The sequence below is a fragment of the Neopsephotus bourkii genome, unplaced genomic scaffold, assembly GCF_033783945.1.
Source record: "Neopsephotus bourkii isolate Nb327-2 ecotype Australia unplaced genomic scaffold, CSIRO-AGI_Nbou_v1 NB_1423, whole genome shotgun sequence".
Taxonomy (NCBI): domain Eukaryota; kingdom Metazoa; phylum Chordata; class Aves; order Psittaciformes; family Psittacidae; genus Neopsephotus; species Neopsephotus bourkii.
The window spans coordinates 4,403,022-4,430,763 of record NW_026901900.1 but is presented as its reverse complement, the minus strand read 5'-3'; the positions used below and the strand labels follow the sequence as shown (position 1 = coordinate 4,430,763).

General features: G+C 47.5%; 1 protein-coding gene across 7 annotated transcripts in view; it reads left to right on the top strand.

The window, feature by feature from the left end:
• Positions 1-27,742, top strand: part of FRMD4A (FERM domain containing 4A) — a 374,382-nt gene that overhangs the window by 224,003 nt on the left and 122,637 nt on the right. For all 7 annotated transcript variants that reach the window (XM_061368139.1, XM_061368140.1, XM_061368141.1 and 4 more), the window contains one exon: positions 14,947-15,012. In XM_061368139.1, coding sequence (XP_061224123.1) covers positions 14,947-15,012 — 66 coding nt within the window. The remainder of the gene's footprint in view (positions 1-14,946; positions 15,013-27,742) is intronic.

Sequence of the window (27,742 nt, the reverse complement as noted above, 5' to 3'; positions counted from 1 at the left end):
CATGAGAGTGGCTATTTTGAAGGTGCTGGGAGGACCTAACAGGCTGAAGGAGTTGGCATTGGTCAACCTTTGCATTACAAGTGGCCCCATCCAAGTCCGTTCCCAGAGTAGGGATAAGTTTGCCAGTGTGGCATAGCATGTGGATTTATGCACATGTAAAGTAAGTATTTCATTCTTATACAAATTTTGTTTCTAACCCAGGCTAGAAATAGGGATTCTTCTCTGCCATTATTTGAGCATTGGTACAACAGTGAGTCACTCGCAACCCTTTGGGGTAAGCTACCCATTTCTCCTGGTAGGTGATTTATGGTTGTCCCATTGCCACGTGTCTGAACTGGTTATTGCATTAATGATTCCAGTCAGTATTTGATGATACCTTTGTTCAGAGCATTGGGTTGCTCAGGACCATACGGCAATGCAGCATCACTTGGTGCAGAGGGCATCTTCCATAGAGATCATGTCAGACTGTTTAGCCAAGTCAGGAGCATTGGTTAGTGCCTTGGGTGCTATTAGTAGGGATGTAAGACTAGGAAAGACTTCCCAAGTCATGGAGTCTAGTCCCAAGTATTACAGGTAATCACAGTCGTACATACCCCTTTGTTGCTACTATTGCTTGCTGTGTGAATAACAACAGGTTTGAATGCAGCTTAGCAGAGAGCAAAGGCAAAGTAAAATTGCATGGTATGGGTGAGGGAGAAAAAGCTGTGTTAAAGAGAATTTGAAAGAGGCTGGGGAGGGACTGGATTCTCAAGCCCCATTCTGCTAGGACTGCAAGGGAGAAGGAAGGGGCATGCATTGCAAGAGGGGTAAGAGACACAGAGAAGGTATAAAAGGAGTGTGTTGGTGCAACATCAAGCAAATTTTGGGTCAGGGCTCAGTGATGTCCCCTGAATATGCAATAAGGCACTGTGTGACCCACTTCTTGTGAACTAAACAGGAGCAGCCTGGATGCTGGGATTGCCATTTGACTCACTCTAGGTTTGAGGCTGCACACAAAATCTCCGTCTAGCTTGCAGCCACCCCACAAATGCCCCATCTCTTGGGGAACTGGGGGAGGCAGTGCTGTGGTGTGAGCTGTAAAAGTAGGTGACAGTGGTACCCCAAGGTCCCCACGCTTCACTGCAGGATGCGCTGTGCTTGGGTGCACAGCGGGATCCCAAGGTCACTCAGCAATGCTAACCTCCAGTCATCCTTACTGGCTTGCTCCTTTCCAGTGGCTGGAGGTACAAGCAGAACACAGCAGCCCAGCAGGCAGCAAGGTCTGAAAAGGTTAAGCTGTTGCTGAATTGCTTGCAAGCCTCCTCCAGCTCCAAATCCCAATTTGTCCCAGCTTTTCCCAGGCGTTTTGGTCCCCTAAGCCAGCAGCAAGTTCCCCAGCATGGCTTCCAGTATTTCTCCTTCTCCTATAATTTTAAGAAATTAATCCCTATCCCTCCTGTGACTCTCAATATGTGCCATTTCCTAAAAAGCCAGGAAGCAGTGTTCTGAGGCTGCACAATGGGTTGGAGCCCTGTCTTCTGCCCTCGAGATGAATCCCATCAAGGACCAAAACTGACTTTGCTTTTCTCTCTGATCTGACACCCAGACGAGACCCCAGGCAGATATTTGATCAGCTGCAAGCTTCTGGGAGCACTTTCATGTTGATGAATTGCAGACATGTAAGGTTTGATCCTGCCTCCCTCTGCTCCAAGTCACCTTTGTGCTCCATCTACTTGCAGGTCCATGGAGCTTGAAGTTTTATTCCTTGCCTGTGTTGGGCTGTAGAGGCTGCCTGCCAGAATAAGTAGAAGAGCCTCATGTACCTCCCCTTCCCAATACATCCCTGCTTCATGGCTGTGTTATACTTCTTTGTGGCCCCATGTGTGGTGCCACATAACCCTGGTGCATCTCCATGGGATGGGGTAGGACTTCAACCTGTGCTTGCCTTTAAAGTGCAAAGCTGGCACAGGGACCATCTGATTTCCAATGCACAATGCTCTTGCTCAGAACCCCCTCTTGTTCCTTTCTTAACAGATCCACCATCCTTCTGCTCTTCTCCTGAGCTTCTGTGGGACATTTTCATGTGGTGTTAAACAGTTGCTGTGTCCTACCCTCAAGAAAAGATCACTAGTGGGTAGCAAAGTGCTCTTTTCAACCCGTATTTGCACTGGTGGGATGTGGTGTGATGCACATGATTACTAGTGGAGTAATCTTTGGGAAAAGCCCTGGAAGGCATTAAAAAGGGATACAAGTGACTCTTTTTTAACTCAAACTCACTGTAAAAGGGCCCACTGCAAATCTAGAGAGCTGCAAACCAAAAAGAGGTCGATATTCCCATTTTGGCTACAGAAAGCCTTTGTGTACACATCCACATGTAACATGCTGACAATGGCTCTGGGGCTTGCCAACGCACTCTGTGTTTAGATTATGTATTTTATTCTCTTCTTAGAAGTTCCCACATCTCCCAACCAAAATAAGCCCACCCTTGTTTGGGTTTCCTGCCCACATGGGACCGAGCGTGGCTGCAGTTGTACCACACAGGCTGCGGGCGCTGCTGGCATCCCATCCATCCGAGCTGAGCTATTTCACACTGGGAAGTGCTTTGCGTAGACAGAGGAGCAGCCACAGGCTGACCCCACTGCCTTCACACAGGGTTGATGCAGGACGAGACGGGTGGAGAGCTGCCACATCAAGGGAGCAGCTTGGAAAGGCAGCACAATACTGGAGCTGACGTGTGGTACCTGTCCTGGAGAGGGGAACAAGGATGGAGCTCTTTCCACCTTGAAAAACAGTTTTGTCCTTGCTCAGCATTTCCTGGCTATCCTCAGCTAGGGTACTGTGAAGATGCCCATCATCTCAACACGTGGCTGCCATGTGTGTGCTTGTGTACCAGCAGACACACTCATTTCCCAGTGAAATGAGGCACTCAAGGGGACACGGATGATTTAGGGGAAATATAGTCAGATACAGTGCTTCCTTTGTGCACACATTCACATACCGCAGCATGCAAGCATGCTGGAAAATCAATTTGGAAGGTAACTTGCACTGTGTTCTGCAACTCGGAACTTCTGAAGTGCTCTGGGGATGCCAATGGCAATTCTGGGGGGAATCTGCAAATCTAAAGGTACTGGGAAGTGTCTTCACTTTCTCAGTCCTCTCTCACAGGCACAGCCAACTGTGTACTTGAAGGCTGCTCCAGAATGAGTATTGAATCCTGGGAGCTTAGGACTCAGGGGTATCGGATTCAGCCGCTGAGTTTGCAGACATTGCATCAAGCTGATTCCTCTTTGCTTCCCATCCTTAACTCTTCTTCATCGATTCTGCACAGTACTAAAGAGATGGTGTGCTTTCTTCCAGAAAGGAACATCCTTCCCTGGCTTTTAAAAGGTGGAGTCATCTGGTACAAAGACAGGCTCAAGTCAAGGCATTTATTCCAGGTTCCTCCTGTGCAGAGGTTACAGGATGCCCATATTTATATGTTATGAGGTGCCCTGATGCAGAGAGGACCCAGTTTTGCTGCACCAATAGCTAAAGCATCCTCAATACAGGTGATACAACATCCTGGCATTACTCAGAAGATGAATGGGAGTATAAAAACACAGGCTATGTGTTTTGGAAGCAGTTTTCCCTCCTTCAGCCTAGAGTGCGGCTACTTTTAGCTCTAGCCCTCAGCGGATGCACAAGTACTCTGCATTAGGAGCTATAAGGACAAGAGCAGGCAGGTGGGACGCCTTCGTGCTTCTCAGCTATCTAGGTGTGCAGGCAGAGCATGTCCCTGTCCTCCAGCCCCAGCTCTGCCCTGCTCAGCACAGATATGAAGATAGGCTGGGAAAACTGAGGCTGTTCAGCCTAGAGAAGAGAAGGCTGCGTGGAGACCTCATAGCAGCCTTCCAGTATCTGGAGGCGGCCTATAATGATGATGGGAAGGGACTCTTCATCAGGGACTGTAGTGATAGGACAAGGGGTAATGGGTTAAAACTTAAACAGAGGAAGTTTAGATTGGATATAAGGAAGGAGTTCTTTACTGTAAGGTTACTGAGGCACTGGAATGAGTTGCCCGGAGAAGTGGTAAACACTCCATCCATGGCAGCGTTCAGGGCCAGGTTTTGCAGGGCTTGGAGCAACCTGGTCTAGTGTGAGGTGTCTCTATCCATGGCAGGGGTTAAAACTGAATGATCCTAAGGTCCTTTCCAACTCAAACGATTTTGTGATTCTTCATCTATGAGGATGAAGCAGGAACAGAAATGGCCAAACCAGACTTCTGCAGGGAGGGCTCATTTCTGACAACACCTGCATCTCTGGGGATTAGGCAGCTGCTTGTCATTTGAGTGTGCTCTGCATCTCACCCTGTCCTCCCTGTGAAACCCTGTTGGGGATGTCCACCCAGCACCAACACTGTCACCAGGCAGAGCCATTGGTCGCTGCCCAGCCCCGGCACCAGCCACAGCCCTGGCTCTCAATGTCTAATGTGTGTCAAACCCACTGATTAATGGTGGCTGGAAACAACCCAGTGACATAGTTTTCCACTGCAAGCATATCAGTTCTTGGAGTGTTATTCTAAAGAAGAAGGAAAAAAAAACAAAAACAAAACAAAACCACACTCTGTGTGCACATTAATATTTTACTTTGGGTTTTTTCCACATCTAGAATGACTTCTGCAAGTGTGTTTTCTATTATGTGTCTTATATACCACTGCTCAGTGCTATCTATTGACCTGCTCTGTTACGGAATAGCTGAGTGATGCACTGCCCAGTGCCTTGGCTCCATTGATCAGGGCAATCATTGCTCACACCTCCAAATGCTTAGTGATACAGGGGATACAAAACACTCAATGAGCGCTTAAAGAACACTGAGCCATATATCTTAATTTGTCCCTTACAAATATTTCACACATACTGCTGCTTCCACTGCCTTGGGTCACTTTGGTCATCTTCTTATGAACCTACATTGATTTTTTTTACCTCCAGCAAATCACACTGGTTTCAGTAACAAATAAATTGTCCTCTTCTCTATAACTAAACCAAACCTCCTGAAAGTGTTTTCCCAGAAGACTTGGATGCTCTCATGTAATTACCACCCTGTCTGCATGCACAAATGAGTGATATTTGGAAGAGTTTGTTGAAAATATGCCATGTTTGAAGTGTGAAACTGTACAAAAAAGATACACTTTTATGTATGTTTACAAGGAAACAAAAAGGTCAGATGTAGGAGAGATTAACAGACATGCTAGCATCTTTGGGAAGAGAGATAATACTCATTTATTGCTATGTACTTTAGTGCCACATGGTCATTGTCGTGATGAGACTTACGGTGCTTACTGCTGTACATAGTAGGGAATGAACCAGAAGGTGATCAAGAGTCCCCGCAGAAAGGTTGATGTGACATAAAAGGCGGTGGAGCCCATCATTGATAAAGGGCTGTCCTATCAGATAATCCAGATCCTTTTCCCTTAGAAAATGCAGTGTCCTTTGTGCGAAGTGAATGGATGTTTGCACAGCATAAATTCAGAGCTCTTCAAGGGGATGTGAGACCCTGCCAGTATATACTGTGGGCTTCTTGAAACACATCTATGCCCTAAAGTTGATGAAGTACCTTGTCCAGACCACGCTGCTTCTCCTTGTGTTATGACACCAGAGATCCTGTATCTTCTTTCCTTCTGAGCATCCCATTTCAGTTCTGTCACTGATATTTATTCCTTTGGGCTGCATTAGGGATGGGCAACCCAAAACCTGCGTCACGGTCCTCATATATAATGTGCAAACCTGGGATGAAACTACAGAACTTGCCTTAAAGTGATTATTATCTAGAAGGTCAGTTCGCCCTGGCAGGAAAAAAGAGAAAAGCTAAACAATAAAGATGTTCTTCACACAGTTTGGCTGAGCTTAGTTAGCTCAGGAGCAGCTGACATCCAGGGCAAGTTATCTTCAGTGTTATCTGGGAAGCTGACAGCAAGGAACACTGTCTACCTGAGGTCTTATTAACGTAGGGGTGAGGGGGGCTTATTTTTTGCCATGTTTTTTAAGTGATAGTGGCACATTTTCAGCCTTTGGGCATTACTTTGGTATATGTGTGAATCCTCCTAAGGTCCATAAGGTGGGATGAGGCTGTAGGCTGCCCTAGCCACTCTCCTTCCACTTCCTGTAGGATGCTCAGATAAAAGTAGATGAGGTAGCTACAGGACCCCAGTTTGAAGCAAGGTTTTAAGAGCTCTGGCATGTTCTTGACCTAAAAACATTGACCCGAAGCTGGTGTTTATGTTGAACCACCTGCACAACTGACCAGCTGAGTCAAGGTTTATCAAGACACACTTTTCCTACCACAGAAGAGGTTGCAAATCTGTTGGGTTTAAGACACCTGTGGCCAGTGAAAATAACAAATCATACTGGAATTGTGTCACCTTCCTGAGGTCAGCCTCAGCTCCAGGCTCCGAGGATGCTCTGACCATCCCTATCAAAGTTCCAAATTCTCCACTCCTCGTAATAGTGGGAATAACGCTCCAAAGCCGATATGTTTTTAAGCTGGTAACTGGTTTGCTTTCTGGCCAAGAAAGGGAATGGAAAGAGTTACGAGGATAAAAGATTAAAATGTAGTGAAAACTATGCACTGGGAATGCCCTCTCCTCCTGCACCAACAACAGAAGGCGACAGGGAGGGTGCAAGATGTTCTGCTTCCCTTTGTATTTGAAAAGATTGGGATCTGTATTATTTGTAAGAGAGAAAACAATACGTGACATGAACCAGCACAACCTCCATCCTAGTGAGGAAGCCGGCCTGTTCAGGAAAGGGCTTTCTTATCTCAGGATATAACTGAAATCAGGCCTCCAAGGCTGGCTGCTCTCAGAGCAGTGATTTAGGCGTCTGCCGGGTAATACCCTGCTTGGTTTAAAATCCGGCATTGGAATTAGGTTTAATTCTAAATACATGGCTCAAGCACCAAGTGTTTTGAGGTTAAGACGCGTCATTCCCAGCTTTAAAGTTCGCCTGAGAGTTATTGCTTGATGTTGTAAATGGACTTAAGGACTGTAGGAGATGGTTTTTCATTTCAGCCCTGATACAGTAAGCCACTTAAACACTTGCTTATGTCACACTGAAATAAAAGGGATTTATGGACACAGCTATGTGCTTTGCTGAATCAGAATGCTTGTGCTGAGCACTGTTTAGAGGAAGCATGAGAAATAACCTGTGCAGATGTCCCCGGGTGATGCTGGAGCCTGAGCAAGGCTGGAAAGAGCTGCGTGGAGGAAGCGAGGAGCCCCTGGGCAGGCCAGGAACTCTTTTGTCAGCTCTCAAGACAAAACAGGGAAGTCACCAGGTCACTCAGCCTTTAGTTTGCCTTAATTTCTATCCCATCACTCCCCATTGGCATCTACACAATGGCTGGGTCGTGCCTTTCATGGTGTGACACCACAGCTGACACCGTCCCAGCCCCCCTTCTCGAGGGGGCTCTTGCTTTCTAATTGCTGAGGCTGATTCTTTCCTCTCCTGACAAATGACTGTTTGCAGAAGTGATCGCAACACTTGAAGCAGCCCCTCTTAAACACGTCCTCTGCAGATCCCCCTTGCTATGGGTAATATCAAGCTCTTCCAAGGGACAGCAGTGCTCCCTTCCTGCAGGATAGGAGAGCTGTGAAGAGCTCTACCTGTAACCATGGTTTCAGCTATTTCATCTCTATTCCTTAGTCCATGGGTAAGGACATTGATTTTTCGAGGAGTGGGATTAAGAGGCTTTCAGGGAAAGCCAAAGGCCTTGCACATGATACGTTCCTCGAGTCCTACCAAACCTGTGGGAGATGCTGCATCATTGTTGACCTATATTTTCTCGCTATTCAGTCCACCTATGGATTGTGCATGTATTTCACAGAGCCTCAGAGCACTTCCATAACAGGGAAACACGCTTCCTTAGAAGGTGAAGTCTGGTTATACATCAGCCATCAGCCATCAGCTACTTCTTTTTGCGTTGCTATTATCCACATCTGCGGCATGTTTCCTGGGTCCATATTATCAGCTCCAATGTTCCACTTGCCACCAAATTCCCTTGAAAAGGAACACTGAAAAGGATGTTCCTGTTTCCTTGAATATGCAACATCTTCATTCTCCTACAGAAGTACTGCCAGAAGATGACAGATGCTTGAGGATTTGGGTGGGATACTCTTGCTATGAAAAAAATCTTACAGCTTCCTGTGTGATGTACTCTAGGTTACCTTGCTCTTGCAGGGGGGTTGGACCAGATGATCTCTTGAGGTCCCTTCCAACCCTTGGGATTCTGTGATTCTGTGATTCTGTAACCTCTTCTGTTCCAGAGCACCAAATAGCCTTTCCAATCTGAAATCATCATATGAACAAAATTGAATGGCAGTAGTGTCTACTGGGTTCCTCCGCATTGTAGTGAGAAACACTTCTATTTAAGTCTTGGGTTATTCCAGAAAGCTCAGCCCATGGTATGTACTGTGTTGCTGACTTTTACAGACAGGGCAGGCTTTATAGACCTTTTTCCCTATGCCTGGAGCCTTGTGTCAGATTAAAGCAATTTTTCTCCCTCTTGAGAATAACATTACAAACCAGACTTCCCATTGCTGGTTGAGGAAAGACTCATGGAAATAAATGGTAGAAATAAGCACTGTATTCAGAAGCAGCAGTTTATCATGAACATCTCCCCAACCCACCAAGGCTCAGGTGGAAGCCAGCTTGCCTGAGTATGGCTCATTCTGGTGAAGAGTCACCATCACTATAATTTATTAGCTGCAGACCAGTGACTGGGGCGTTCCTCTGTGAACACACGGCATAAGAAACAAAGATAGTCCATTCCTTCAGGATATTGAAAAGTAGGACAGGAGGTGACAGTTGGACGCAGGCATGCAAAGAGGCATGGTCAGTGCAAGACCAGCCCCAATTCAGCAAAGTGTAGTACTGCCACATGCACTAAGTAAACTGTGCAGACGTCAAACCCGCACAGCTAGCTCTTCCTCCCTTTGTGTCCCCCCTACAAGCTTAGGAGCTGCCAGGATGAGAAGGCAGTAAGAAGCAGTCAAGTGGGAGTGGGATGTTTAATCTAATAGTTCACTGTAATCAGTGCACTGTAATCTCTCCCTATTTGCTTTCAGTGGGTCTGTCCAAACCCAGGCAAAGCGACACAGGTTTTTGTGCATTCAGCACAGTGATTGCCTCCTATACAGGCAGTGAGCACTTAGGAAGTATTCTGCCTCCAATTACCATTTCTGATTTGAGTCATGGAAGAATACACCATAGTCCTCTATTCCTGCAGTCACCAGCTAATGAAATGTGTTGCAGATATTTATAGGACTGTCATTGTAAACAGCATTTGCATTTGATGCCTTTGAGTTATTCAGTGTGACAGTGCTTTCACCGGGAGGGATTTTTGGTTTTGAAAGGGAAAGGTTCCCTTCGGAGTTGTTTCCTCCCATCGCCTTCTCTGTTTGTGTTGGATAGAGCAGTTCTGTGGGCAGCTGCTGATAATTCAGTGATGAAGTGACAGGCACATGGGGATAAGCTGAGCATGGTGTGGGTTTTTGGGCTGTGTCACAGAGAGTTTATAGGATTCTCTGAGACAATTTTACAGCAAAGATGGATAGAAAGGAGGGCAGTCATGCCACAGATTAAAACAACTGCCAGCAGGCCTTCCCTAGGAAACCCATTGTGTAAATATTTGGGTAGGAGCCTCCAAAGAGATTTAGTTTTGTGATAAAGGTAACTAAAACGTCATTTCCTTGAGAAAAACATCTACAATTCATAAGATCCCATGAGTAACCATAAGAGAGACTTGCTTTCTGTAGCATCCCTGTATTCGATTGAACAAGCATGTATGTCATGTCTTGTCACTGATGTTCCGCAAAGGAGGTCAGCACCAGTTTTCCCGTCCTCGAGAGCCAAAGAGCAGAGAAAGCAAGCATGCCTTGCTCATCCACACAAACACACTGCTCCAGATCAACGTGTGCCTTACAAGCACTGCCTGTGTTTGGGTATTGAAGATATATTATCCGTAGTTTTTACACACTCATGTATACAAACGACAGGGCTGTTTGAAAGCACTTGTGTTGAGCTCTTCAGGCGCTCAGGGTCACGCTGCTGTGCAGGCACCGAAAGAAGTGGCAGATTTGTCAGGAAAATGTGAGGATATGAGCTGTTTTGGGAAAAAAAAGAATAAAATCTGTTCTGTATTTTGGTGCATAATCTCCATCTGAGTTCGTGATGAGTCTGGCCCATGAAGTGCACGTGGCCCGTATTCATACCCGGCATGTGCAGCTCCCTGCCATATGGATGAACTGTTAGCACTCAGGAGTGTGTAACACAGTCCCACCTCCTCACACGAAGGAGAAGCATGGGGAATTTGTGGATTGATGTGGGTACAGCATCCCAGTTGAGCAAGCAGCAGGCATAACTGTGGAGCTCACCTAGGAACTGTCTTAACTTGAAATGTCTGAAAATTCTCTCTGCTTTGAGTATCAAGGGCATCTAAATTGGTAGGTTGAAATAGACACTTATTTTATACTTTCTGGATCTAGGGTGGAGGGCTCTTGCTCTCCAGAAGGAAACTAGGAGGCTGTTTTTGTAAAGGAAAACCCACTCACTGAGCTCATAGTGAAACCCAGGACTTGATCAAGAGCAAACTCCCTTGCTTCCCTGCCATGTCAAGTGTCCTTCTGTCAACAGCTCTGCTCAGCCATTACTTCTTGTCTCTTTGCTATGATTTTGCTTTTCCATGCTGAAGCAAAGCCATGCTTTTGTGCCTGATAGTTATCAGTTCCCCCCCATCAGTTCCCCCCATCGAAGGAGGTGATCCTGCCCCTCTACTCTGCTCTCATGAGACCTCACTTGGAGTACTGTGTGCAGTTCTGGTGTCCTCAACATAAAAAGGACATGGAACTGTTGGAACAAGTCCAGAGGAGGGCCACGAGGATGAGCAGGGGGCTGGAGCACCTCCCATATGAAGATAGGCTGAGAAAGTTGGGGCTGTTCAGCCTGGAGAAGAGAAGGCTGCGTGGAGACCTCATAGCAGCCTTCCAGTATCTGAAGGGGCCTATAGGGATGCTGGGGAGGGACTCTTCACTAGGGACTGTAGTGACGGGACAAGGGGTATCAGGTTAAAATTTTAACAGGGGAAGTTTAGATTGGATATAAGGAAGAAGTTCTTCACTGTGAGGGTGGTGAGGCACTGGAATGGGTTGCCCAAGAAAGTTGTGAATGTTCCATCTCTGGCAGTGTTCAAGGCCAGGTTGGATGAGGCTTTGGGTGATATGGTTTAGTGTGAGGTGTCCCTGCCCATGGCAGGGGGGTTGGAACTGGATGACCTTAAGGTCCTTTCCAACCCCAACATAGACTCTATGACTCTATGATCCTTCTCTGGGTAGGAGCCTTCAGAGAGGAGAATCTCAATTCATTACTTGTAGTCATTCTCCCTTCAAACTCTGGTGCTGCTCAGCTCATGCTTAGTGACCTTTTACTCCCATGTTCCAATCTATAGTGCTTTGGTGTTGATTTCCCTTCTCTGGTTACAAAAGGAAGCAGAAGGGTTCCCTGACTCGTTGCCCAGGAGCTGGCCACAGCCCCAACCATAGTAGAGCAGCAGATAGTGCAGATCAGCCAATGTGCAAAGCAGCATCTTTCACCCAGACAGACTGTGCTAAATCAGTTCCTTCTCACTGTGCTTTGAAACCTTCCCGTTTCTTGCTCTGACAAACTAGCAGAGTTTTATTGATCTGATGATGCAAAAAAGCACATAGTGTGGGCTGCAGACACCCGGTGGAATAATAAAACAGAAAGGAGGGAGGGCAGGACCATCCATATTTTAGTTTATATCAAGCAGGAAGTCTGTCTTCTATCTTCTTTTCTCTTGCAAAGCATCATTTGTTTGTAAGGGAAGTGAAAAGCCCCATACACTGTGGTCCCATACATCTCCAGCCACGTATACTGTGGTCTGAGCTTCTAGCTATCAGCAAAGACAAAATCAGAAGTTCCTTCACTGTGTTGCTACCTGGGGTTGGGAGCAGGGGCCAGTGTTGGGTCTATTTCTCCCTACCAAGGCTTTCCAGCTCCTGCAACAGCTCTTCACCCTCTCTTGTGCAGAAAAGCCTAGGTAGAAGCAGCCTGCAGGCTGCCAACTGGGGTCATTGGCCTGTAGCATGAGCCTTCAAACCATTGAGAGGCACAGCAATGAGGTGGCACTAAAGAAGTGCAGTACACACCTTGCTGTGTGCTCACACACTGCCTCACCAAACTATGAACACGACTGTGGTCTTTGACAGCCACGTTGCTGATGAGCAGAACTGCTGGGGACAAGAGGACGTGAAAGCAGTGTGCTTTCACTCCTCCTTTTCCTCAGGTGATGTTCATGAAATGCCTTGCAATCAGGCAACCATCATGTGCTGCATTTCAGAGCTTCGCTTTATTCAGATACATTATGTTACCAGCTGTTTGCATCTGGGATTTCTTTAAGCACTGAAAGCACTAAGGGGATACAAAACTATGGGTTGGGAAAGAGTAGAAAACTAAAGAAGCTCCACACAGCTTTGCCAGAACACTAAAGCACAAAGCCAGACACCTCAGAAAATATTCCCTCTTCTTCTTTTCACCTTATTTTATTCTTATTTCAACTGTTATATCAACTTATTTCAATAGATGGGGCATAATACGTGCGAGCCAGACTGTGTTTCCATCCCTGACAGCATGTGTTGCCACCACAATAAACTCACTGCTTTATCTCTTGCCTTGACTAAACTCATATTAAAACTGGACGATCACTGTATAATGATCATCTTGGAGATGCAACAGATATGTGACAGTAAGAGGGTGGAGAGATGCTGAAGCAGAGCTCAGCCACTCGGACTTTTATCTGTCAGGGAAGCCCAACAAGCTTGTGGTTTCCTGTGCCCATGTTATCACGAGCCATATAACTCTTAGTCCAAGTGGGTCAAACCATTGCAAACCCCTTCCGTGAGCCCCTGGAGCAGCTTTACAGCTGAACTGAAAGCTTTTTAATACAGACTTCATGGAAAAAATCTCACTCACCAAGCAATACACATTATGAGAAGCCATATTTTGCATAACATTACTTACCGGATGAAATCCTTGTAGCAAGATAATTTATTGCCATGGCGGTAACTGGATGACATTTATGAGTAGCCTTGTTTTATAAGGCTTTTCTTCGACTGCAGTGCCAGGGCTCCAGTTGTGCTCATGGAAAACGAGAAGGGAAGCAATGTTATTTAGCGTGCATTATCCTCCAGTGGCGTGCTGGTGTGAATAACAACGGGGATAAAGCCTGCTTGGATCGCATGGGATTGTGCATACCAGGATTGTAACTTTGGAGTGAGTTGAAGGGAAAAGCTCATTTTGACTGAAGTTGTCTCATAATAAACTCTGTATCTTGCATGGCCAGCTTGAGGCTCAACAGAGGTTTTGGCACATCTGAATTTTTGCTATGGGAAAGAGGCCAGGGCCAGGGTAAGACTCGGTCTGTCCTAGTTCCAGGAAAGGGGGAGATGGATATGGGACAGAGCTGGGAAGAAGGAGGAAAGGAGCACCCAGGAGAGGTGAGAGGTGACAGGGCAAGGGCAATGCTGCTGGAGATGGTCAATGTCACTGATACCATGGCAATGCCTCTTGAATGGGTGAAGTTGATGGGCACCAAACACCACAGGGATGTCAGCACATCCAGCCCCATTAATCCACAGGAGTGGGTGATTTTTAACCCACAGAGCTAAAGCAGAAAGCTGAGCTGTCCTCAGCTAACCCCCTGAGCCCACATCTCTGCAAGGCGGCTTTGCACTGGGGGCTTAGCTCATCTGGCACTGGTGGGGAGAGGTGATGTGTGAGGGCAGGAATGCAGTGCTGTGGCAGCCACATCCCCAGCAGCCTGTACTCCCCCTGCCAAGCTCCTGTGGACCCTGTGTTCCATTCTGGTGATGCTTTAGGACTCACCATGGCAAAAAATGCTATTAAATGAAGCTGGGAATCCCATCAGGCCTCAGGAAAGTGCCTTGGCTGGAGAGTGGTGGGGCTGAGCCATGCTGTGGGGCTAAGCTGGGTCCATTCTGCTGTGGGTCCAGACATGTGTGAATGTCATGGGGCAAGCCCACAGCAGGGGGGCTGCCTGCGTGCTGCCTAAGTCATGCTGAAGAAGGGATTTCCAAAAGCCAAAGAGGCTTAGGCAGCCCATATCCCATTAGCAGATAGTGGGATTGTGCCTGTGCACTCTGAAGGGCTTTGCAGGGCTGTGTTGGGATCTGTAACTGCAAAGCAAAGTTGCTCCTTCCCTTACGGTGCTCTCTGCAAAAAGAGAGCCAGGAAAGGGCTTGAGCAACTGTAGAGGAGCTTCCTTAGTCCATGGCTCATTTATTTCTTAGCACCCAATCTACAGGGGCTTGGAAGTCTCATAAAAGTCTTCTATACCAAAAAGTCTTATAGGTATTATCTGTTAACTCTTGTAATAAACTATACCTGTATGGAAGCACTTTTGCACCGGTATCGTGATAAATAGGACACCCCAAGTAGGACAAGCCCATTTTGGGATTCAAAGCCAAAGGAGCATCTGGTGCAACCCCAGGGAGCACTGTCAGCATGGTCCTTGCTTGCTTTGCACTACCTTGAACCACGGATGTTGATGGGCTTGGGGACACTTGCCTGGGTGTTTCCTCTCCTGGCCAAGCTGCTCTGTGAAGCCAGAGGCTGTGGTACAAAATGCTGGGGCCCTTCTGCTGTGAATAGCCCCATTTTCTGCACTGGAACAGCCTCCTCCTGGCAGCCGCTCCACGACAGCTACCAGGGTGGCTTTTCTTTTGCTCCTTCCAGCCTTTTCTTTCCCCAGGGCCAAAAGAAGGGGGATTAATGAAAGGAAAAAAGCCCCAGACCAGAACACAAACCACAGACTGAAAGCGCTGTGGTGAATGAAAGGCTCCACGTGCTGCGCTGGAAAGCCGAGCGCCCTGACACACGTGTCTCTTCTCTCTTGCAGATGACGGAGGGCCGCAGATGCCAAGTGCACCTCCTCGATGACAGGAAGCTGGAGCTGCTCGTTCAGGTATTAACTGCATGTTTCTCCGTGCAATGGTGTGCTGCGGCTGCGTGTTCTTGCTGGGGTGGGGAGAGAAAAGGGTTTTCAACTGCTTTTCTTGGCAACTTCATGCTGTGATTGCTTGCGGAGCTCAGGGAAGCTGCACTAGTGCTGGGTGGGAAGGATCTGCAAAGTTATATCCGTGGGAAGGGCTAATTCAGGACATATTTCACTTTGTTCCATGCCAAAAGCTGTCCCAGTCACTGCCAGTGGGATAGGAAAACAGTTTTGGTCATTTCTGACACTGTTACTATATCACTCAGCTATTTTTTGAGACGTTGCTTAGTTTTGAGAAACACATTGCTTAAAATACCTCCAGAAGTTCCTCCCTGTGAGGGTGCTGAGGCGCTGGCACAGGGTGCCCAGAGAAGCTGTGGCTGCCCCATCCCTGGCAGTGTTCAAGGCCAGGTTGGACACAGGGGCTTGGAGCAACCTGCTCCAGTGGAAGGTGTCCCTGCCTGTGGCAGGGGTTGGAGCTGGATGAGCTTTAAGGTCCCTTCCAGACTAAACCATTCTATGATTTGTTTCTATCTTCTTTCCTTGCCATCCTAAATTGTAGGGTATGATGCCAGGCTCCATGTCAGAGGCGGCAGCCAGGAGCACCACCAGCAGAAGGGGCTGCAGTGCGGGTGCCACAGTCAGGCACTGCTTGGGACAGGGATCATAAATCGTGTGTCGAACACAAATACACTTTAATATAAGTTTGTGCTCCATCCACCTCACTTCTTATTAAAGAAAAGCACAAAGGAAAACTAGGAGAGATGGGAGTTGTGCTGGCAGTGTGACGATGGGCTGATGCAGCGGTACCATCCTGCGCTTTTCCTGATAGAATCAAATGTGCTTAACAGCATAAATAAGTCTGTGTCTTTCTTGATAGAGCCATAGACTGGTTTCGATAGGAAGGGACCTTAAAGATCATCCAGTTTTCTAGTTTTTTGCTGGTTTTGGCTCATGTCTCCAAGACCACCAAAGGGTTAATAGCAAGAATGACAGGAATGTCTTTCCTTTTACTAACGCTGCCGGCCAGCTACAGGCAGCCCAAGGAGCAGGAAATGAAACTTCCCATAGCGCCGAAATCCCCCAGCTGCAGCTGATAAGCTGGGAGGGGGGCAGGATCCTGCCCAGCACAGGCAGACCTGAATGGGGACTGCTGGAGGTGACTTCAATCGCCGGAAGCACGTTTTCAGCTTTGCTTTCTGGGAAGTTGCTTAAAAACACCATTAACAAATGTTAATGGTAATGTTGTTTCATGTCCACAGTCACTGAGGAGGTGAAATCCCTCAGCTCGTTGTGACAGTGCAGTCAGGATAGCCTTGAATGAGCCAGGCCAGGTCTGGAAAGAGAACAGCTAGATCAAGATGAGTAATTAAAACCAAACACCACACCAATGGTCTCTGCACCGTGAGCATCCCTGCACCGGGCTCACTGATGCTCAGAAGTTGCCTGGGGGAAGATCAGCCACCTTCATCGAAAGGATGCAGCACTTGGGTTCCTATTTCATATAAATGCCTTTTGAATTCTTCTTAGTTCAATTAAAAATGAATGGGCTGTTGGAGAACAGTTCTGCTAAAGCACTTCTTGCAGTATTAATAATCACAGTTTAAGATATACTGCAGGAAATCTGCCCTGGCCATCCTGCTTACTCTAGGGTTTTATCAACACAAAAAAACCCCACAGTGAAGATGACAGTTGAGGAGGCTGGTTTGGGAAGCTCCATATCCATTTCTGAGTGGGCAGAAGCAGTATCATGTGATATTATGGGGTTTTAAGTGTTTGAACACACCTTTGAAGGGAATTTCTCCTAATCAATAAAGACAGTGAATTGCTCTGTAAATCACACTAACTAATTTGCAAGTGACCCACGGCTGAATTTTATTTGTGCAATAAATTGTTTTTGCTGTTTGCAAGTAAGGTATGAATGGGGAAAGACAGGAGGGCTGCTTATGAAAAATTCATGCCCAGGAAAATCAGTAACCTCTCTTGCATGTAGCTTGACCTAGATCTCTGAGTACCACCGTGCCCCTATGTGTACAGCATCGTCCACTGAGGCATCTCAGATGCTTTTCTGGTTCAATGAGGCTTTTCAGTGCTGTTAAGTAGCTTCTGCTCAGGGCAATAGTAAATAAATCACTTTTGGGTGGAGTAGCCAACAGAGGAAGAGGATGTTTGGATTCATATCTCTCAATACTCTTTGTAGACCTGGGCACAATGCTTTGCTTTGCCTGCATCTAAAGCATGGGCAAAGCCACCAGCTTTGTGGTGGTCCTAGGGCTGCTCTGCTCAGGGTCCTCAATCAACCAGCCTCCCTCCGGGAGCAACGTGCACTTTGTTAGGGGAAGTCTCACCAAGTGACCTGTATTGTTTGTAACTTGTGGTGAGATTTCAGATAAAAGTTGCTTTGTAAGTTCTGAGCACTGCTATTCTTATTATTGCCTTATCTTGTAGCTGAACTGGATAAAGAAGCTGTAAATAAAAAGTTCATGCAGCTCTGAGCTTCTGGCTGTCACTTCAAAGCTGTGCTTTCCTGTGGGTATCTTGCCACAGGCTGAAATAGAAGGGTGATTTGCTGCTTTATGCCATAAAAGAGGTTCCTCCATAGCTGCGTTAGGCCTTAGCATCTAGACCTGCATTGGCTTGAGTCCCTTGGAAGCAGAGCTCTTTAACTCTCATGTGAAATTTCACCTTTCCCACCAACCTAAACCTTTCTTGGAAGCTTTTCCACAGCTGATTCCTCACTCCAGGAAAGACTGCTGGGAATTGGTAGAACTGATTTCTCTGCCATGGGTGAGATCAAAGTAACATCCTAACCTGGATCTGGCTTTACGCTGCCTTGCAGCTCTTGTGTGTGTGATATCAAGTGCTCTGGTTAAAGAAGGGTTCAGGGCTCCTGCTGCTGTGCTGTGGTGTGGAAAAGAACAGCAGAAGAAGCTGAGTCTGATCAAAGGAGGGAGACGGATAGAGCTGCTTCAACGGATGCAGGAGAGCTCCTGGAGCATCTTGAAACTGCTTTAGGCCGGTGACTCTGGGGAACTGAAATGATTTCCTCTCCTGCTGCCTCCAGTGCTGCTGGGCAGAAGCAGTGCATCTGGGAACGATCATGGTGTTTGCAAAAAGCAGTGTGTTAAGCGAATGCACTCCCCTTTTTGTCTTCAAATTAGCTGTGATCAGGCTCAGGGGTTTATGAATATGTCGTTCGAAACATACCCTTTGGGGGGTAATGAGGACCATACCTTGGGCTGCAGGAGGACAGCAAGTGGTAACTGTGCTCCTGTGGTTGCTCATAGGAGTCAGCCTTGGCTCCGCGCGACAGCTCCACCAGACCAGATTGAAATGCTTCGACACCACAAATTCTTTCCCAGAACTACAAAGACCCCACAGATTGGCCTCACAGCTATTGCGAGTGGGACCCCACACACACATGTGTTTTATTTGCATTACTGAGCCCCAAAAAGTAAGACTTTGGCTCAGAGGCAGCATTTATAACCCCTTTGAATGCTGGATTGCTTTGGTGTTGGCACATAACACAAGGGCTTGGAGTTACCACCACCAGGAAAGTGATCCTGAGTTTAGTCAATCAAAGGGTCTTGACTAAAGCCTTTTCCTCCCAGGCTGAGCGACTGCAGAGTGGTAGAGCAGCAGCTAAGGAAAAGCAGAAACTCAGGCTTTGCAGATGAAAGCAAGCCCTCCCCAGTGTGTTTTGTCAGATAAATGCTGAAATTTAGAAGGACTAATCATAAATGGAGACAGAGGAGGATCATACAGAAATCTCTTCCTGAGGGTCTGTAACACAAAGCGTGTTTGACTTGGGATTAGGAAGAAGAGTTGCATTTGGTATGAGTTTCATTTGATAAATGCCTGTTGACGATCTGGGGTGTGCGGCAAGTTTACATAGGATATTCCTTTGACAGAGTTTTCTTTCTGAGCAGGAGCAGAACTGGATCTTCTTACAACCTGGGGTTTTTTCCCTGTTTCTGTTTGATGCATGTTTAGTTTCTAACACAGTTTGGCTTTATCCAGCTAATCCTTTTCAGCGAGCAAGTCCCTTCTCTTGCTTCTGGAAAATGGATTTACTCACATTCCCCCCTCTCAGCCTCTCTATCTGTTATATTATTTCCCGCTGTATCACTTGTCTGCTGCACATGAAAGATTTGCATTGCTTTACTTAAAGACTTTTGCATAACTGGCAATTCGCTCCTTTTCATGTGGGTTCTTATGAACAGGGCTTCTTTCCGGGCTGGATGAATCAGGAGGCCTGGATCGCTCCTGGTGCCTGTTATCTGGCAGCAGCTCCAGCAACTGTCATCTGAAAGTGTTAAGCCTCCTAATTCCTTCTCTCTGGAAAAGTTATTGCAGAAACAGAGCTCATCTGAGGCTCGTAGCAGAGCTGCCTGTGGGGTCTGGAGGGCTCTGAAATTTCATCACAGGAAATAACTGGGCTTGCTGTTTCTAACCTTCTCCCTGAAGACCACGAGTCCAATTTGGAGATGATAGGGAGAGATGAGGAGTCAACATCACACTCATATTTGGGTGGTTAACCCACCTGTATATCCATGTCGCCACTTCTTAAGCAGCTCTTGCTATCAAGCCGCTCAGGTCAAGCTAGGTAAGCTTGCGACCTTTGTATTCCCCAGCTGCCATGCAAGTGCATCCAAACCCACAATCACAGAAGAAACTGGGTTGAGAAAGACTTTTAAGATTATCAAGTCTAACCATTACCACAGGGCTGCCAAGTCCACCACCAAACTATGGCACTGAGGTCATCTGCATAGTTTGTGAATGCTTGCAGGGACGGTGACTCCAGCACTGCCCTGGGCAGCCTGTGCCAGTGCCTGAGCACCCTTTGGGGAAGGAATTGTTCCTCAGCTCCATCTAAACCTGCCCTGGTGCAGCTTGAGGCCGTTTCCTCTTGTCCCATCCCTTGTTCCTTGGGAGCAGAGCCCAGCCCCTCCTGGCTCCATCCTCCTGTCAGGCAGTTGTAGGGAGCGATGAGGTCCCCCCTGAGCCTTCTCTTCTCCAGACTGAACCCCCCAGGTCCCTCAGCCATTCCCCATCACACTGTGCTCCAGGCCCTGCACCAGCTCCATTGCCCTTCTCTGGCCCCACTCCAGCACCTCAATGTCTCTCTTGCAGTGAGGGGCCCAGAGCTGAACACAGGATTTGAGGTGCGGCCTCACCAGTGCTCACTACAGGGGGTGCATGTATGTATACATACAGCCAAAATTAATGGGATGTGCAGAATATCCTTTTCTAACCTTTTCATCTCATGTGCCAGCTGTGCTTTGGGTGGATCAGGATTCCTTCAGTTCAGGAGCCTAGCACTTGTCTCCAGTGTGTCTGGCATGCTTCGGCATCTCACCCCAGGAGCCTTCTCCAAGCCAGGCTGGGAGATACCAGGCTGGTGCGGTGCTTCCTAGACTGGTGCCTTACTGTCACAAAGATGGCTGTAACCAGGGTGGCTGTCCTGGTGGAGATGCTCAGTTTAGACTTCACCAGTGTTCCTTGCTCCTCCAGGCTCAGCCCCACTGGGGCCAAGCTGAGTACACTGTCCTGGGGATGATACAGCATCTTTTGTAGAGCTGCAACTCCACTAATACCCAATGGGGTTTTCTCTGTTTTCTTGCTGCCTCATCTTTCTATGCCAAAACAGGACGGTTACCTGGGCTAGCATGGTGGAAAAACTGCAGAGGTTCCCCTTAGGATGGCACCTGCCTGCCATCAGGGAGAAGCTGTCTGACTTAGGACACAGGTTTTGCATGAGGACCACAGCAGGACCACAGCACTACATCCCATGCGGGGGACAAGCAAACCCCAGGATTGAATCAGCCTCCCATGGGAAGTCACAAAACTTGCAGAAAAATAGGGTTGAACCCTTCTCCACTGCCAAAACTGGGGATCCCTTTAAAGGCACCAGCTCCAGGGCTGATGCAGACATGAAGCTGGGCAGCCCTGACCGTAAATGGAGATGTTTGGGTGCCAGTAGCTGTCCTTTTGTGTGGGGAGGCAGCTCTGTTCCCTGCAGTGCCTGCAGGCTTTGAGCCAAGAGCACTTTAAACATCTCTGCAGAAGCAGCAGCCATCAGTGCTGGGAGCAAGCAAGCAAGGGCTGAGTACTACCTTTACAGGGCTGTTTATAGTGCATGTCCTATAGGGCAGGTCCCATAACCCAATAGGATGGGCTGGTGATGATGCCTTCGGTGAGTGCTCAAGGAAGAGTCCCTGCTCTTCCCACCTATACTCTCCATACTTGCAATGAAACAGCTTTGTCTTAATTCAAGGCCTCAGCATTAGGTTGACAACTGTCCTCTGAGTGTCTTTGTAGGTTGTGGGTTGGTGTTTTGCTGCTCTCCAAAGAGACAAAAAGCATGTTTTCTGTAGGGCAGACAAACAACTAGAGACTAGGCTGAGCTCAAGTGGGTTTTCTGATAGGAATCTGTCAGGATTCAGGCCCTTGCACTGAGAAAATGGGCAAAAATTGGACTTGGTCCGTAATTTAAAATGGGCTGGAGCTGAAGGGGTGCTCGGATCTGCCTTCTGGAAAGGAGGCTTTATTTTCCCTAACTGCAATGTCACGACTCTGGTATAAGTCTGATTTCAGAAACAAACCCTGATTTACTACAGCAAGAATGAAACCAGTCCAGCTCAGCAAAGTAGAATTTGCAAAATTACAAAAAATAGACCTTTTAACATCTTTGGCATTAAAGATTACTGAGATTCACAGCTTTGGATCAGCTTGGAAGCCATAGGAGGTAGGAGTATATATCACCAGGACTAACCAAGCAACTGCCCCTCCACAGTCTGGGGCTCCTGGCAGATGAACGATGTGAAGCCATCTCTCTCCTGCAGGAAAGGCTTCTCCTGGCCTCTTAGTGCTCCTCAGGTCCCCATTTAAGAGTTTTGATCATTTTGAGCATGGCTGCAAATGGAACAAATGTACATCTGTGTTTGGTCACCAGGAGATGGAGGAAAGATTGCTCAGCAAAAAGGGAGGTGGGAGCCCAGAGTGGCAATCCCTGTCTGTGCTCTCACTGAACAACCAGTAAACGATGAGTCAAGAGCTTCTCTGCTGAAAAGTTGGCTCTTTACCAACCTTAGGGAAATACATCTAGCATTGCTCCAAGGGGAACAGGGTGCCGGGAGCGTTGTTGGCTTTCCCAGTCAGCACAGCTCCTGCAGAAAAAGCTGCTGCACAATACCCACCTCTTGCCTTACACAAGATAAATGAGCAATAGACCAGGAGAGCCAGGTCTGCTCTCAAACCCAGCCTTCCAGCCTGCGATGGAGGACTCTGTTGGCTGCTCTGCAGAGCTTCACTAACTAATCCCCTCAAAAAGCATCCACCAGTGGCCATCCATGGCCTACAGAGCATGTGGTGTCAGGCTGGAGGTTCATTTCTCAGCTTGGGCTCCAATAAACCCAGAAGTCCACAGAAGTCAAGCCTGGAGAGGAGAGTGTTTGCTGAGAGATGAAAGAGCATAGGGGCAGAAGAGAAAGAAATCTGATGCACAGAGGTAGAGAATGTATAATCCAGTTTAAGAGCCAAGAGGGATGTCAGGCAGGTTGAAGGTGGCAAAGCAGATCCACTCTATTATGAGGAAAAAACTGAAGGGATTTGGGACAGGAGGTGAAATGAGCATCTCAGAAGGGGATCCTGAGCTGGGCTCAGAAACTAGGGATGGAAGAGCCTCTGCTGTGTACCGTAGCCTGGCTCCATCAAGGCCAAAATGGTGGTGCTGGCCCTACAAGGTTAATTCAAGCTAACCTCAGGTGTGCTGGGTGCTCCAGGTCCCCTGGGCTCAGCACTGATGACCATAATGCTCAGTGAGGATAGACACAGCTACAAACAGCACTCAAGGAATGGACTTGCTGGAGGAGAACATACTCTAAGGTCAGGTACCAGCAAGGCAGGCTGTGTAGAGCAAGGTGGCAGCTAATGCTTCTCAGTGAGATTCACCAGGAGCAAGACCTGAAGAGGTGCAGTAGGGCACACATCTCCAGGGCAGGAATAGATCATCCATCAACCCAGATGGACAGGGAGCATGGAGAGCCTCCAAATGATCCGCTATGCAGGGAAGGTCGATGTGGTCAAGCAGCTCTAGAGAAAAGAAAGACAAGACTGGAGGTTAATGAAACCCAGCAGGGACAGCTCAGTCCCTCCAGATTTGCTCCTCAGCCACCTGCGGGTCAGCACAGGCATGGGAGGAGCATTAGCAGAAGATGGGACAGATGGAGGCAGGGGGCAATAGCTGCCAGGAGCAAAGTGATCCTGGAGGATGAGGCAAGTCAGGGCTGACCTTGCCTATGGCAGAGAGGTATTTCTGTGCCCTGAGGAGGTTAACTGGAGAGGAGGATGCTTCCCTGGCACGATAACGCTGCACATTCCCCTCTTTCTGAGCTGCTTGCTGGATTCTGAACAGAGCTGAGAGCAGGTTTCATCCTTTCATGTCCTAAGACCCCGGTAACCAAACCCTGCACGTCTATCAGGTGCTGCATTAAGAGCCTCAGGGAACAGCATCCCACAGCAAAGTGCCTTGTAAGAGAATAAACAGGGAATGGCAATCATGCTCCTCCATGGAATGAAACAAGGGTGTGATTTCCAAGGGCCTGTGTAATCAATATCACTATTATCAGTCTTCCTGAATAAATTGCATTTAAACTAATACAGGCTGGGGAGCTATCCATGAGCTTTCAGGAGAGAGATAAGCTGAGGACATATGTTTATTCATACCGCCTATGCTGAGAACTGGATATTCTTTACAGCTGGCCAGATGTGGGTGAAGATATTCAGTATCTTGTTTCCGTTTGTTCTGCTAAAATTTGTCAAATATCCTTAATTTTGAGCACATGGAGCTTTTCAAACTTGTGGGGGGAGCTGGTCTCAATCCCAGTAAAACATCTGGTGATGGGAGAAAGCTCTTTCCAATGAGTTAACTCCCAAAGTATTGCAGAGCATCAGCAATTTAAACTGTCCTGGTGGCCTCCCACCACATACACCAGTACAGGAATGGCACATCCAGCATCTAATGGCTCTGTTACAGAGAACACCTCTCACTCACAATTACTTGGGAGAAATTCAGAAATTCACTATTGTTTCTGCCCAGCTCAGCTGCTCCCTGGCCTCAGTGGAGCTTTTGTTCATGCTGGACCAACCTGCTAGCGGCTGTGAAATACATCGTTGTATCTATGAGATGCTGCTGCAGCCATGGATAACCAAACATCCCTCAGCTTCATGTCCTTCTTCCTAAGGCAACAGCAGGGCTCATCCATGGGGTACCACCAAGCACAAAGATGGAAATAAACGAGATTTAGCAGCAGGATGATGAGGCTGAAATACACAGAGCTCCATCTGCTCTCTGCTACTGCTCCTTCATGGTAGAGCAGCCCTTGCACTGGTGCCACATCCCATCCCTCACCTCTACCTCTGGCTGCCCTGAGCGCTCACCTGATTTGGTCCATGACAGTGGTGAGATTCACCTCAATTAACTCAAGGCATGTGCAGTGTGGGTGTCTGTGCCTGAGCTATGCTTTTACAGCCGATGGAAAGAGGGGGGCACTTGAAGGGCACAGCTGAGCTCATCCTCAAATGGATCATCTGAAATGAGTCGTGCCCCTTTCTCTCCTTGACTGCCAAAGGACTCTGCAATTAGCTCTTGGGTAGGTGTTCACTTTGCAGAGGGTTATGTGTGGTCAGATCAGTCCTGCTTCAGCTCCTCCTTTCATGTCCTGCAGGCTGGGCAAGAAACCCAAATGGAAAATTTGGGTAAGAAAGCGCTAAAAGTGGCCCAGGGCAGAAGCTGTCTCTTGGAAGGCAGCAGAAATAGAAACAGAAAATTATTTTTATAGCATGGTCTGAGCAAGCAATTTTGGAAAATAATAACGTATGTACCAGATGATTTCAGGAGATACTGAACAGTCTGGAAGCCTGTAGCTCAGAAGACATTATGAGCAAGGCAGCAGAGCTGATCTGCTTTCAAGTCAAGGTGAAAAATGTGCATTTCCAATCCGAGCCAGCATTTCAGGATGGAGCATTTCCCCTTATTGCTTCCATCAGACTGCACAGTACAAATACTAGGTTGACAGTGAATGAGAGATGCTAAGCTTGATTGTCTAAGCTGCATTGCTCAGCTTATAGAAAATTGGTTTATACTCCCTTTCCTTTCAGCCACAAGCAAATGCAGCTTAGACAAAAGTTTTCAGCTTCCAGCCAGAAGCCTCTTCCTTCAGCATGGCACAGTGAGAGCCTTGGCCACGGGTGAGGCTCCTAGGCTCAGAGGTATTGCATGCAGTGAGCAAAAAAGGATCTTAAACTGTTACCATCTCACTAGAAAAAGGTTTTGTTTCCCTTTCCCTTGCTGCAGGTAATCAAAAGTGGCAGCTGGCTCTGGCTGCGTGGTGTCAGGTTGGAATGGTTTGTCCTCAGTGATGCATTGGACTGGTTAGTCACAAAGACACAGATTTCAGCGTCACACCCTCCAGTGGCACTGAGCAAAGCAAAGAAGAGCTGGATCTGGCACCGCAGTGCTACCAGGAAAAGGAGACATGTGCCAACTCGTAGAATGGGCAGGAGGCTGGTGATGGACAGTGCAGGGGTGTGAGGACGAAAGCTTGAGTGCTCCCCAGCCCTGCCCACCCCACCTCTCCCTCTACAGTCATAGAATCATAGAACCATGGAATGGTTTGGGTTGGAAAGAACCTTAAGATCATCCAGTTCCAACCCTGCCATGGGCAGGGACACCTCACACTAAACCATGTCACCCGAGGCTCTGTCCAACCCGGCCTTGAACACTGCCAGGGATGGAGCATTTACCACTTCTTTGGGCAACCTGTTCCAGAGTCTCACCACCCTCACAGTAAAGAACTTCTTCCTTATATCTAACCTGAACTTCCCATTACCCCACCACGTTAAACTCATTGCCCTTGTCCTATTGCAGTCTCCATTCTTTCCCTCTGCCTTTGGAGTGTGTTTTTTGGCTCAGACTGTTTGGAAATGGTGCAAAATGCCATCCTCAAGTGATATAGCACATCTCCATCCCCCAACTCTTGCTGTATATCCAGTGTGTGGCTTGTTGGCCCTTTCTGTCTTTATTTCATGTCAGTCCCTCCTACTTACAAGGAAGCTTTGGGCAATCTGATGTCGAAATGGATTTGTCTCTTTCATTGGTGGTTTATTTCCCTGAATTCCCCTCCTCCCCAGGGATGCTGTAACTTGCTGAAGGCAGGATACTGTAAGTTCAGTGCCTGGAGAAGGAACAAGCACAGGAAAGCTGCCGATGGCATTTGGGCTGGCTGCGATAGGGGATGTCATCACAAAACCCATCAGCTTCTCTAATTTTCAGGACAGAGGAGATGGCTTTTGGATAATAATTGGGTCAAGCTTTAAAAAGAACTGCATGACCTCATCGTGAGCAGCAAGACATGCTCATTCTCCCTTACATCCCTGTCCTGACCTCTCCCAGAGAAGCAATCCTCTTGGATGAGAGGCTGTTAATACAGATTGGATGTTTTTTACTTTCCATCTGTCTGCACTCAGAGATGCCTCATCACCATTATGTTTGAACGAAAACTTCCGTTATTACCTTTGCTGGGAAAGTGCCCGTGTTTGGGAGGAAGAAGCGTAAATCTAAATGCACCCTAGGAGGAAGCTTCATTCTCTGTCCTGACTTTGAAGATGACACTATCTTGGTAGCAGGTCAAACAAGATACTTGGAGGTAGAGCCAATGAAATGTGCCAGCACTGAAGGGTTTTATCTTGAAGAAAATTGATTTCTAGGATAGATTTTGGGTTAGTGATTCCTCTCTATTTTTGGAGAGAAGTGTCCTCTGTGCTGCCTGTCTCCAGCATTCCTGTTGGCAGAGCAAGAATAATCCTTCTTGTGCAAGCAGACAGCAGGTTAGTCATGCAGTCTGGTCCCCATCACATCTGCTTTCAGGAACCGCCATCCCCTTCACCCACTGGAATAACATGGGATGAGGGGTACAAGCATCCCTTCATCCTCACATGATGGCACATTTGGGCCATTGGGATCAAAAGGCTGCCAAGCTGCAGAGATGCCTCTGGCCTATTGCTGGGTGAATAACCAACCCTGTGGTCATGGTGGAAGATGGAGAAACAAAGGGAGGTGGGAGCAGGAGGTGCAGCAGTGATTAGGTGTAACCCGACGTACGGCCATCAACTTTCAGCTCATCCCTACTCTCCTGCTTTGGCAGCCCAGACAGTGTTAGTGACTTGGACTTGTCAGGGTGGATCTTATAATGTCTCTAAGTTACACTTGTCTGCTGGCAAAGAAGTGAATTGGACAGACTTACCTTTGTCCTTTTTGAGAATATAATAAGATCAACCAGCCAAGCCATTTACACTTCATTTCACCTCCTTTCTTTGGAGCATTTCATGAGTAGCTGTTCTGACCCACATAGCAATGTAGGCAATGCCATTGCTCATGCTTGTGACAGTCTCTAGACTGTCTCTCTGATGTTTATTGAAGGAGACCATCCTGGCACCCATGCACCAGCCCCACATAGCAGCCAGGCTGCTGCATGGGACAAGCCTACAGCTGCTGAGCAGCTCAAAGGCATAAAGATTGGGAGTTTTGGCGTTGAGCTTCTCTTGGTTACTAGGAAGACTGGGGTTTGGGTGAATTTAGTTCTCTCTTTTGAGGATGTTCCAGCAGTCGATGACTAATGAGAATCCCTTTCCACTTAGA